Genomic DNA, 13,776 nt, shown 5'->3' with positions numbered 1-13,776 from the left:
GGTGTAGATCAACTGGTTATGGAAGATAGAGCTTAACTCAACATTTCCGGGAAGTAAAGTTTGATCATTTTCCAGCAAGGTCATTTATTGAATGATGCATCAACAGGTAATTATATGTTTCATTTTTGAAAGAGAAAAATGAGCCCGTTAAATTCAAATTGGGATTTCTGCTGCTCCATTACAAATATGTACGTCTGAGCATCAACATTTAGAATGTAAAAAGGATACAATATTTAAGAATAAAACTAATACACATCAGCAATTCAAAAACAAAAGACTACAGTTTCTTCTCTTCATAAAAATCATCCCAAAAAAATGGAACTTCATTATTTTAACATTAAGAAAATCAAGCAAATGCAAAATTTAGAATACGCTAAGAGAGGATGATTTCATTGTAGAGGAGGGAAAATTAACACATCTGATACAGCTCACTCAGCTGGTGACAAAGTTGGTTATATATCAAACTTATCTTTATCATTCATGATTAATTGCATAAAGGTCCTGGTCTTTTGGGACACAACCTCGGGTTACTGTATATGGTGAGGGAATGTGGTTTTAGAACGCCTGATGAGTTTTCAGTTTGAGTTTCCTTGGTACTGATTTCATGAGCACTCATAATGGATTGTAATGATGTTTCCATCGATTATTATTCATCAGGCATCCCTTTAATGAGGCAGCCTTATCTTGATGAGTCCTTCAAAGAACACAGAGAGTGGCACAAAGGGTAAATGTGTGTTTATTGGATTGTACGCCAGTCTGGGATGGGAATAGGAGATTAGAGAAGAAAGATTGGAGTAAGGATTGAGGACAGGGAAAAGCACTAGAGAGGGAAGAAGTAAAAGATGGTAAGACTAGATGAAAGGAAGGGGAGAAGACAAAGGATCTCAGAAGGGTCAAAAATAGAGAAATAGGTATCACAAGCTGGGCAGAAGTAACATGGCCTGGTGTACAGGCATGAAAGTTAATTGATAGTTAACAGTTTGGTGATTCTTTTGAAAGACACAATCAATCTCCACCACCCTTCCCATGTGGGAGTAGAATCAAAAATTAATCATTTTTTAACAGATTGTAGTTCAACCATTATTAATGACAATGAACAAACCAATAATATTTCTTGCAAAATGAATATATTCTTTAACAAAACTAGGCAGCAGTAAACTTACATTTCTCACAGGTCCATTTGCAACCTTAAGCAAGTGGCGAGCTATAACTTTGTAGGATGATGATTGATCAGAATACTGGTTCAAGTAGTCAATGAGTGAACTCAAAGTGACGTTGGAAGACACCTTTAAACCAGTAGGTTCCATTGTGACCTTGTAGAGGTCAGCGATTCCTTTCAAATCAATAAAGACTTTATAAGGTCCATCTGCCTTGTAGACGCCTGTGAGAAAATGATCAAACGATGCATTTGTTCTTAATTCTTTGAAACTGTTTGGACTTACAAGAAGAAGACAAAGAAGCACAAAAATCTTTGGGTCTTCCAGCACATTGTCCGCTGAAGACAACAGGGGTAAACTGACAATGTTGCCAGTGAGGCCCAGTCAAAGCCTCCCCTACCCCATTCCACAGAGTTTTATTCAGGCACCTCATGTCACAACAGATGTGGCCAGGTGGATGAGATAACCTCTTTTTCAGCATTTTGTGGCCTTTCCAGATTAGTAAACCAGAACCCACACCCCACCTGCTCCCAACCTCTAAACTCCACGATATATCCATAACGGCGATCTGCCATCAATGTGTCAACATGTAAAAGACGCCTTCACCCCGATTCTGGCAGGGTCAGAATCGAAGATTTCTTCTGGATAGGCCCTGGTAGAACTGTCAGGATGTCAGTTTCAAAAAACACTTGACCCCTAAGTTAGACAAATTCTAAGGTTAAAAGACTGCTGTAGGAAATATTTAGATTATTAGTTTCCTGTTACAATAGCCATGAACTGCTTATTTAGAACTGAACTGCAGTGCAAATTTGTTTCTTGATTCAATTTTGGCTTTGACAATGTCTGTCTTCAATTTCACTATTGCCGCATTCAGCAAAAAAAAACTCTACATTGTTGGCACTGAGAATTGATATCGGATAACGTTGCTGAGCTGTGCTCTTTTTGTCCTTAAAATTTGCAATGTAGTACAACTTTCTCAACTGTTTATCTCACCTCCCGTGCTTGCATCTCACCCAGCCAGCATGCGTTCCAGCAAACATGTATCAGTCAAAATAGTAGCAACTGTCCCCGGAATGCTTTGTTTTTCTAAAACCACTTCACAGCAAGGACAAGGCAGAAAGCACTTGTATAAAGTCAGCAAAGGAAACAAAACAATTCAGAACTGGCAGTCAGCAAACGGGAGAGAGGAAAATGTGAGCTGGAGCAACATTCCACACCCCAGCTGGTATGGGTAATTCAGCCTGCTGGAGCTGGCATGATGGCAGAGGGACCAGGAAAATTGAGTGGGAGTACACTCATTAGATTGCTGGCGAAAGCTGATATTACTTTAGTGTGGGTGGGAAGACCCAGTACAAAAATGGAATATCAATTAGGCTCAATTAATTAATTGAAGGCCATCATCACTGAGCCCACTGGAGCTTAATGGTGGACCATGGATTTCATAGGACTGGCACAAGTCCTCCATTCCTCCCTGACAGGGATGCCTCCGGCCTCAAAGCAGTGAGGGAAGATGTCCCTCATTAATAAGCATGGAATCATAGAACAGAATGATAGAATCCCTAAAGTGGACAGGGAGGCTATTCAGTCCATCGAGTCTGCACCAACCACAATCCCACCCAGGCCCTATTCCTGTAAACACACATATTTATACTGCTAATCCCTCGACACTGGGGTCAATTTAGGATGGCCAATCAACCTAAGTTTCTTAGGATGGACAGAACTGTAAATCTATTACTGCACAATTTCCATTTCTTTGGGTACCTTTAGCGATGTCTCCATGCACAAGTTTGATGGCTTCACGAGCGTGCTCTTGCATTATTAGATATAGCTGAGTTAGCGTTGTGGGCTGGTACCATTTCAGTCCATCCTTTGAGTAAAGCAATCTTTGGAGTATGGGAGGAAACCAGAGCACCTGGAGGAAACCCATGCAGACACAGAGAGAACATGCAAACTCCACGGTGACTTGAAACTGGAATTGAACCTGGGTCCTGGCGCTGTGAGGCAGCAGTGCTAACCACTGTGCCACCGTGCCGCCCCATCCCATGAGGGAGGGTTGTTGGGGGTTGCAACTGATAGCACCCACTTGCCCTTACACCTGACCCTCCCTGCAGCCTCTCTCCTCTGACCTCCACCTATCCGTTTCAAGGCCCCAGTGCTGCTGAGAGTTGCCAGCTTCTGATTGGCCAGCAGCCAAAGGGGGCGGGAATGCCACCTTCCTGGGCCCTTGGTTGCGTGGGAGACCTGATGATGGCAGGTAAGGGCCTGACTGCACTTGGACAGCATCTGCACTCCCAGACAGAAGCAACAAGAGGCTCCCACTAGAACTACAATCGCTGGAACCAAATTCTGCAATGACAGCCATGAAGGAAAATACCGGCATACTTTACCAAGTGAAGCTTGCAAACTTCTACAATAAAAGCAGAAGAAACCAACTACCAGAAGTTAATAAGCAGGCTAATAGTCTGATTCCTATCTTTCTAGCAGTATTCATTTATCTACATCTGAATAAGAAAATTAGATCCAGAGATAAATCTACAGGGCAAAGCCACACGATGGTGATGATGGAGTCCAACTGATAAACTGAAGATTTAATAAATTTTCTCAAAGAATTGCAGAGGCTATTCTGGTAGATATGGTAAAACACCCAACCCTCTCCCAACCGTCAAGGTGTGAAGTAAGTTGAATAAAGTCTCTCTGACAGCAAAAATCACACTTGGGGCTGTGGAAGAAACAGATTTGCTGGGCTGAATGGCCTTTTCTTACCCAGCAGGGAAAATACTGTGAAACATTAAATAAAAATATTTATATTTTTGGTGAAAAAGCTCTTGCTGATTGATATCTGCGACGTATGTTTCATTTGAACCTAAATGGAAAAAACTTTTAAAAGTTTCTTAGGACGGACAGAACTGTAAATCTATCACTGCACGATTTCCATTTCTTTGGGTACCTTTAGCGGTGTCTCCATGCACAAGTTTGATGGCTTCGTGAGCATGCTCTTGCATTATTAGATATAGCTGAGTTAGCGTTGTGGGCTGGTACCATTTTAGTCCATCGTTTGAGTAAAGCAAGCAGGCGGTGCCCTCTGCTGGATCAACGTAAGGTGCACCTTTAGCCAAAGAGCTCCGATTACAGGGGCGCTTTGATTTGGGACATCTTGACAAATCCTGGGAGTACAAACAGACACAAAATCTAAACATGTTTGAACGTGACGTGCTCTGCAATCTTAAAACCTGGAATGCAAGTGCAACACAATGTGGGTCATGCCATGGAAACTGCCGCAGTTCATTCAAGTAAGTATCGTGTTCGTTCACACTGCTGTTAATGTTTGAAGTTCTCATGGTGAACAGGATTTGCTTGCCATGCCTTTGTTAACATTATTAACTGAACCAATACTATTATAAAACCAGATTAATTTGTCATTTAACTTTTAATGCTATTTTTACAATCATACTGTGCACATAATTACTGGCGTGTTTATATCATATTTAAAAGTAATTTAACTCACATGGATTGCTTTAGGATTTTTCTCCTATACGTGATGTAATTGTCAGTTCTTTCTTTGTTCCCGGTCCACTGCGAACAATTCTTATCCTCATGTTCAAATTCCTCCAGGATCTCACCCCTCTCCAGCTTTGAAATCTCCAATCTTATATCCTTCAGGGTATTCTACATTCCCTCAGCTCTGGCCTTTTGGCAATCCCCACATCCTTTGCTCACTGTGGACAGCCACGCTTTCAGTCATTGAAGTCCTAAGCTCTGGAATTGGCTTTCCATGCCTCAAACCCTCTCTTTTCCTTTTCAATGTTCTTCAAAACCTATTACTTTGATCAGTTTTTGAGTCACAAACTTAATATCTCCTATTATTGAGGGGGGGGGGCGGTAAGGAGAGAGTGCTGCTGCTGAGAGCCAACCATGGCCTTGACCCCTCGCCCCCAGCCACTGACCCCATTTTCCTGACCCCCTCCTCCTATCCTCATTCACCTTTAGCCTGGGTTTCTTGTTGATCCAAAGTAGTAGGTACATTATTGGCACCAGCCATCATGCTTGGCAGTGTTGATGGGCAACGAATAAAGAGCTACCAGCCTCTGAAACCAGAAGAGAAAATGCTGGAAAATCTCAGCAGGTCTGGCAACATCTGTAAGAAGAGAAAGCTTTGACAAAGGGTCATCTGGACTCAAAATGTCAGCTCTTTTCTCTCCTTACAGATGCAGTCAGACCTGCTGAGATTTTCCAGCATTTTCTCTATTGGTTTTAGATTCCACAGTAATTTGCTTCTATTTAAGAAATAGGAGCAGGAGTAGGCCATCTGGCCCTTCGAGCCTGCCCCGCCATTCAATAAGATCATGGTTGATCTGTCTTGACTCAGTTCCACATTCCCGCCCTCTCCCCATAACCCTTAATCCCCTCGCTTATCAAAAACCCATCAACCCGCATCTTAAAAATATTTAGCGAGGCAGCCTCCACCACCTCAATGGGCAGAGAATTCCAGAGATTCACCACCCTTTGAGTGAAGAAGTTCCTCCTCAACTCCGTTCTAAACTGCCCCCCTTTTATCTTGAGGCTGTGCCCTAGTCCTGCTGTCCTTTCTGAGCGGGAAGAGTCTCTCCACCTCTATCCTATCCATCCCATTCATCATCTTATACGTCTCAATGAGATCTCCCCTCATTCTTCTAAACTCTAACGAGTACAAGCCTAGTTAGCAGCTCTTAACAGGCAAGACATCTGCCCCAGGGTCCTCACTCCCGAGAAAGGCCTAGTGCTGGCCTGTTAATTCCTGTATGCCTTTCTCAACAGAGATGACATGGGGCTCCTGCCAGTTCTGCAGCAGGAGTACAAAACCCCATCGCCAGCATTAAATCCCACACTGTATGTGGAAAATAAATGGTCCACGCTGCCCATATACTGAGGTTTTTTTTAATGATAGTTCTACCAAGTTATAGTCTCAGATTTACACAACATGTAAGATTTAATTTTGTTATTAACATCAAAACGAACAAAATAATGAATCACAATAGTTTCAGTTTTACCTCTATATCAGTAAAGGTTCCTCTCAGCCCTGTATCTGTATCCTTTACAAAAGACTTCATGGCATCTAAAATAGGCCGATAGCCTGGATTTAATTAGACAGAGAAATTAGCCAACAGAATTAACTGGCCATTTCCTTCACATTGCATGATGGATTTTTTTATTCCTATTTGACAATTGTAAGAAAGTTAAAAATATCATATGTTAAAATTAAAAAGTTAATTTTAGCCCAAACAACAGTCTTTCTATCCATGTCTTTTCATTTTCCATTAACTAATTGCTGACACCTCACTCGCTGTGGCCTTCTCTTAGCCAAAGTCACGTACTCTCCACTGGTTAATTCAAGTAACCTGGACACTCTACAATGTGGTCAGCCATCCAATTACTTAGGAGACCAGTTTATATCTTCTTTTCAGCAGCAATAACTTGTATTATGTCTCAACTTTAGCATAACATGTCCTGTGGCATTTCACAGCAGCAAGAACACAGAAGATGAGGACCAAGAGGAAGTGTAGGGCCCAACAAGCTTGCTCCACCATTCAATATGATCATGGCTGATACTGAGCTTCAACTCCATTTTCCTGCCCATTCACCATATCTCTTGATTCACTGAGACACCAAAGCTTTGACTTATTCCAGCCTTAAATATGTTCAACAATCCGCAATCTGTTGGGGCAGAGAATTCCAAAGATTCATACCCTTTTGAGTGAAGTAATTTTTCCTCATCTCAAGTCCTAAAATATCATCCTTTATCCTGGGACTGCCCCTGTGCTTTAGCATCTTCAGCCAGTGCCAATAACCTAAGAATGTACACTGACAGACCACTTCTGAATTTTGTACAGTCACTTCATTGATTTTGGGAGGGAATTTTTCCAGCCCGCCCACTGCCCACCATGGGAATCGCAGCAGACAGCGGGGGGGCAGGGGGGGAGCCACCATGCCAAAGTCCATTGATCTCAGGCAGGATTTTCCGGTTTTGGGGTGAGTGCAGCCTGAAAATCCCTTCTATCTCCTCTCATTCTTCTAAAGTCCAGAAAACATAGACCCAATTTTGTCAGCCTCTCATCGTAGGACAATCCTCTTGTTCCATCTAATGAGCCATCTAATTGACCAATCTAGTGAACCTTCACTGTACTACTTCCTCTAATGCAAGTTTATCGTTCCTTAAATATCAATACCAAAGCTGCACATATTAACCAGTTGTGGTCTCACCAAACTCCTGTACAATTGTAGCAAGATTTTTTTACTCCAGTGTTCCAATTTCTTTGCAATAAACGTCCACATGCCTTTTGTCTTCTACATTACCTGCTGTACCTGCACGTTTGCTTTCAATGACTGATGTACAAGAACACCCAGGTCCTTCTGTACATCAGCATTTCCCAATTTATCACCATCTAAATAAAACTCTGCCATTTAGCTTCTCTGAAGTGAACAACTTCAGATTTATCCACATTATTCTACATCTGCCATGTATTTCCTCATCCATTCAGCTTGTCTAAAGCATCTTGAAGCCTCTTAACATCCTCCTCACCACTTGCATTCCTGCCAAGCTTTACGTCATCTCATTGCCCTAAACCTGTCTCTATCCCTTGCCAGCCCATGTCCTCCTCAGAGATAAAAATTCCATCTCGCTTTTCCGCAAACTTAGATACATTATTCTGGGATGTAGGACAAGAAAGATCTCTCACATCCCCATTCCATTTTCGGTAAGAAAATCAACTTTAAAAGAATTTCCTTCCTCTTGGTGGTGTTATGACACTAATGCTTAACGTGCCCACATTCATAGAATCCCTTTAGTGCATCTAACCTACACATCTTTGTACTATGGGAGGAAACTGGAGCACCTGGAGGAAACCCATAGGGAGAACGTACAAACTCCATACAGGCGGTGACCCGAGGCTGGGACTGAACCCAGGTCAATCCCAGCAATCACAACAAGACCCAAAAGTTGCTTTTTTCTCAGTACAGGATGATTAAATACCTACTTTTAGTTGGGTACAATTGCAATGCAGGGCCCACAAAGCCACAGGAACCGTGGTCGCAGTAACAGCTGATCAAGTACCACCAGAGGTGGCAGATTATGGTCAAGGCCACCATGTATAAAGTAGCCTTGGAGGTAAAGCATTTAACAGTCAATGAAATGTGGACAGTGAAGAAGGTTATCTAGGATTGCAATGGGATCTTGATCAATTGGGCCAGTGGGCTGACAAATGGCAGATGGAGTTTAATTTAGATAAATGCGAGGTGATGCATTTTGGTAGATCAAACCAGGGCAGGACTTACTCAGTTAATAGTAGAGTATGAGGGAGTGTTATAGAACAAAGTGATGCAAGGGTACAACTTCAAAGTGGAGTCACAGGTGGACAGAGTGGTGAAGAAGGCATCTGGTACACATGGTTTCATTGGCCAGAACACTGAATACAGGGATTGGGATGTCTTGTTGAAGTTCTTCAAGACTTTGGTAAGGCCACACTTGAATAGTGTGTACAGTTCTGATTAGCTTATGATAGAAAGGATATTATTAAATCAGAAAGAGTGCAGAAAAGATTTACTAGGATGCTACCGGGACTTGATGGATTGAGTTATCAGGAGATGCTGGATGGACTGGGACTTTTTTCCCTGGAGCGTAGAAGGCTGAGGGGTGATTTTATAGAAGTCTAATAAAATAATGAGGGGCACAGATCAACTTGATGGTCAATATATTTTCCCAAATGTAGGGGAGTCTAAAACTAAAGAGCGTCGGTTTAAGGTGAGAAGGGAGAGACACAAAAATGTCCAGAGGGGCAATTTTTTCACACAGAGGGTGGTGAGTTTCTGGATCAAGCTGCCAGAGGTAGTAGTAGAGGCAGGTACAATTTTGTCTTTTAAAAATCGTTTTGACAGTTACATGGGTAAGATGGGTATAAAGGGACATGGGCTGAATGCAGGCAATTAGGACTAGCTTAGTGGATAAAACAAAAAGGGATGGTGTGGACAAGTTGCAGCGAAGGGCCTGTTCCATGCTGCAAATGTCTATGAAATAGAACAAGGAGATGATTCCATTGTTTTAAACTGTGAAACTCCTTTGTGATGCCGCATGCATTCTCCTAAATTAGAGGTTATTTATTAATGTCACAAGTAGGCTTAGATTAATACTGCAATGAAATTACTGTGAAAATCCCCACGTCGCCACACATCGGCTCCTGTGCGGGTACACTGAGGGAGAATTTTGCATGACCAATGTATCTAACCAGCACGTCTTTCAGACTGTGGGAGAAAACCAGACCACCCAGAGAAAACCCAAACAGAGATGGAGAGAATGTGCAAACTCTACGCAGACAATGACCCAAGTTGGGAATTAAACTCAGATCCCTGGTGCTGTGAGGCAGCACTGATAACCTCTATGCCACTGTGCTGCCCAAATTATTGTTCACAAAGAACCTACACAAACCTGTACATCTGCAGACATTGCCATCAAAGTTATCCTCCACTTCCTGAGCACTAGGAGTTGCATTGTTCTTCAAGAGCCTGAGGAAGAAAGGAATGATAGAGTGCAAACGCCAAAAATCCAGATCCAAGATCAATACAAAATCATCCAGTATCTCTATTTTTTCTCAATGTTATGTTTGCCTCAATTAATTCAGAGACTTTTGCTGGAGTTGGATTCCCTCAGAGCCAGTAGTTCCACAGAACCTCAGCCGAACAGCTTCCTGAATGAATCAATGAATATTGCTGCATTGACCTCAAATGGTATCTGTATTTCCCAGCATTCTTTTTTGCATGTTATCTCAGAAACATTATCTCACCACTTATCCTGTAAAGCTCCCTGAAAATCATACATGTCCCAACAAGGTCGCCTCTCACTCTTCTAAACTCTAAAAAGTATCAGCCCAACCTATTCAATCTCTCCAAGAAAATCCCTCCATACTCAGGTTCAACCTAGTGAACTTTCTCTGGACTACCTCCAATGGCAGTATATCTTTCCTTAGATAAAGGGACTAAAACTGTTCACAGTGTTCCAGGTGTGGTCTAACTAGTGCCCTGTATACCTTTAGCAACACTTCCCTATTTTTGTACTCCATTTTGTTTGAAATAAAAGCCAATATGCCTATTACCTGCTGTACTTCCATGTAGCTTGTTGTGACTTATGCACGAGGACCCCCCAACTTCCTGTGCTGTAGTTTTCTGCAGTCTTTCTTCATTTAAATGTCAGCTCCTTTATTCTTCCTACCATAGAGCATAACTTCACATTTTCCAAAATTATATTCCGTGTTGCCACTCAGTTAACCTATTTATATCCCTCTGCAGACTCTTGGTGGTATCCTCATCACTTGCCTTTGTGTCATCTGCAAATTTGGCACTAGTACATTCATTCCCCCTGTCCAAGTCATTCACATATATTGTAAATAATTGCAGCCACAGCACTGATCCTGTGGCACATCATAGGTTACAGGCTGCCATCCTGAAAATGTCTTTTTATCCCTCTGTCTTCAATCAGTTAGCCAATTCTCTATTCATGCTAAGACACTATCCCCAACACAATGGCTTCTTATTGAGTAGTCTTCTGTGCATACTATATCAAATGCTTTTTGGAAATTCAATTATATTACACCTACTGGTTCCTGTTTATTTATCCTGCTTATTACCACCTCAAAGAAATCTATTCAATTTGTCAGGCATTCTTTGTAATGGACTCTGACATTTTCCCAATGACAGGTATCAAGCTAACTGGTCTATAATTACTTGTTTTTTGTCTCCTTTTTGAATAAGTGTATTATATTGGCAGTATTCCAATCTTTTGGAGCTTTTCCAGAATTTAAGGATTCTTGGAAGATTACTACCACTGCATCTAACATCTCTGTAGCTACTTCCTTTTATATCCCAGGATGTTCCAGAGGACTTATCAACCTTCAGCCCCACTAGTTTCCCTCATACTTCTTCTCTTTATTTATAGCATTCCTGCCCTATGGGCTTTAAGTATTTGGTATTTTTGGAATGTTATTCATGTCTTCTACCGTGAAGACTAATACAAAGTATTTATTTAACTCCTCTGCCATTTCCTAGTTTCCCCAATATTATTTCCCCAGTCTTGCTCTCTATTGGCCTATATCTATTTTGGCCTCTCTCTTTCATTTTATATATTTAAAGAAGCTCTTATTCTCTGTTTTATAGTACTTGCTAGTTTACCCTCATAGTTTATCTCAAATGACAAAAATGTAGGTGGTGCAACGTCAAAAAAAAGGCCATGGACAAAGAAGGAAAAATAGATACATCTTGAAATGTGAATGGAAAAATTATGAAAAGTTGCTATGCGAAAGCAAAAAGAAGAGCAAGATGACAGTGAGACCAAAAATGCTATTTTTCAACTCCATATGGATACATCCCACTGCATTATAACAGAGATAAACCTTAACTGGGGAGTACTACACCCGCTCGAAAGTGTGATTGAAAACAGTGAATGAACACATCAATTATAAAACCAAGACACAGATACTTTCTTTTGCAAAAGGATATGTTACAGAGGAATCAAAAACAGCTTTTCGGTAAGTCTTGGTTTTGATACTAAGTCGTCATTCTGTGGGATCAGCAGTTACCTTTCAAAGGTTAGTCTTGGTCCAGACAGCTATTAAACATTCTTTAATAATGTCAGCATTGTAGACTGCAGGATCCTTTATCCTTGATAACAGGGACAGACGCGCACAGTGATAACCCCATCATCAACTGAGTGCAAACCTTTTCTGTTCAGTCGATAATAGACTTCATATGAAGAAGCTGGATTCCTTAATGCGTCCTGCATTCAAGAAAACCTTGTGCATTGTCAGGTGATGGCTCCTTTACATGTTAGTGACATGATGCCATTCAAAGAACTTTGCCTAGTCTATGCAATCTGTCCTTTCAGTCCTTCTAGTCCAAGTATCATGCTTGAGAAGCTACATTGCAACCTCTCCAAGACAGGTCAATATTCAGTCAGCTCAATGTGTGGCGCTCAGAACTGAATGCAGTACTCTAAATATGTTCAAGCCAGAGCTCTATACAACTGTAACATCACTTCCACCCCCTTGTATTGCAGCTTGAGATAAAAGCCAACATTCCATTAACCTTTTAATATATTTCTTGTGCCTGTCCATTAGCTTTTAGCGATTTCTGTTAATTGAATCACTAAATCTCTGTTCATGGACAGTTCCTAGCTCCTCACCATTTAAAAAAAAATTCTGATCCATCTTTCTTGAGTCCAAAGTCCTGCACTGAATTCCAATTGCCAGAGTTTTGTCCATTCATTTGATCCATCAACATTCCATTGTGACATTTTGTCCCCATTTACACTATCTACACTGCCAGCTAACTTAGTATCACCATCAAAATCAGGCACATGATCCTCTATTTATTCATCCAGATCATGTGTGAATGCAGTGAAAAGCTAAGGTCCATAACAGGCCCCTGTAGTACACCACTAATCACATCCTGCCAGTTTGAGTCAACAACTATTATCTTTACTGTCCGACCTACTATCTTTGCTTTCATGTCTCTAACACGTAAACCTGTATTAAGGGAACCACATTACACTAATCTCTTACTCTATATTTATTTTTAAAAATCTTGTTATGTTAGCCAAGGCTTTCTCATTTCCCCTTTTGGCAGTCATACCACTTTCTTTGTAAACCATTCCTGTTCTTTGTACGCATCCCCGTCTACCACAATCTCCCATGGGATCCCCAACTTCTTCCTTTTAAACTGTCTTTCACTGTCCATTGCGAATTAAAAAAACATCATTGGGGTCTATTCCGCATATTTGAAGAAAGCCCAACCGACTTCACACTAAAGCTTTTACCATCTACTTGGACAAGTAAGACAAAATTGAAGAATGTGGGATTATGACAGGACAGTGACACAGTGGTTAGCACTGCTGCCTCACAGCGCCAGAAACCTGGATTCAATCCCAGTTTCGGGTGACTGTCCATGTGGAGTTTGCACATTCTCCTCGTGTCTTCATGGGTTTTCTCTGAGTGCTCCGGTTTCCTCCCACACTCCAAAGATGTGCAGGTTGGGTTGATTGGCCATGCTAAGTTACCCCTTAGTGTCAGGTGGGTGAGCTTGATAAATACATGGGTTTACAGGTTTGGGTCAGATGGGACCTGTACAAGAAGGACGGGTTGCATTTAAAGTGGAAGGCACAAATACTTATGTTTAGGTTTGCTAGTGTCACACAAGAGGATTTAAACTAGTTTGGCAGGATGTGGTTGCTAATCAAAGAGGATCTGGTGGACTGAAGCGCACTTGTTTCAATGCAAGAAGTTAACAGGTAAGGCAGATGAACTTAGAACTTGGATTAGTACTTGGAACTATGATGTTGTTGCTACTACAGAGACTTGTTGAAGGGAAGGACAGGATTGGCAGCTTAACATTCCAGGATACAGATGTTTCAAGCAGGATGGAGAGGGATGTAAAAGGGGTGGGGGAGTTGCATTACTGGTTAAGGAGAATATCACAGCTGTACTGCAGGAGGACACCTCAGAGTGCTCATACAGCAAGGCAATATGGATAGAGCTCAGGAATTGGAAGGGTCAAGTCATAGTGTTGGGTTGCCCAACAGCCAGAGGGAGATAGAAGAACAGAT

The 13,776-nt window shown here is 41.6% G+C and overlaps 1 protein-coding gene across 3 annotated transcripts in view; it reads right to left on the bottom strand.

Moving 5' to 3' along the window:
• The window catches only part of LOC145343186 (uncharacterized), a 143,144-nt gene that overhangs the window by 69,678 nt on the left and 59,690 nt on the right, over nt 1-13,776 (bottom strand). For all 3 annotated transcript variants that reach the window (XR_013886690.1, XM_080189200.1, XM_080189201.1), the window contains 4 exons: nt 9,613-9,689; nt 6,185-6,267; nt 4,105-4,321; nt 1,164-1,381 (listed from right to left, as the gene is read on the bottom strand). Coding sequence is in view for 2 of the 3 variants with exons in the window: in XM_080189200.1 (XP_080045326.1) it covers nt 1,164-1,381; nt 4,105-4,321; nt 6,185-6,267; nt 9,613-9,689 (595 nt within the window). In the remaining variant the exon portion in view is untranslated. The remainder of the gene's footprint in view (nt 1-1,163; nt 1,382-4,104; nt 4,322-6,184; nt 6,268-9,612; nt 9,690-13,776) is intronic.

This window comes from Carcharhinus amblyrhynchos, chromosome 5, assembly GCF_965287045.1.
Source record: "Carcharhinus amblyrhynchos chromosome 5, sCarAmb.v2.hapA, whole genome shotgun sequence".
In the NCBI taxonomy this organism is placed as follows: Eukaryota; Metazoa; Chordata; class Chondrichthyes; order Carcharhiniformes; family Carcharhinidae; genus Carcharhinus; species Carcharhinus amblyrhynchos.
The sequence above is the reverse complement of the archived record's forward strand: the minus strand, read 5'-3'. Positions and strand labels throughout refer to the sequence as shown.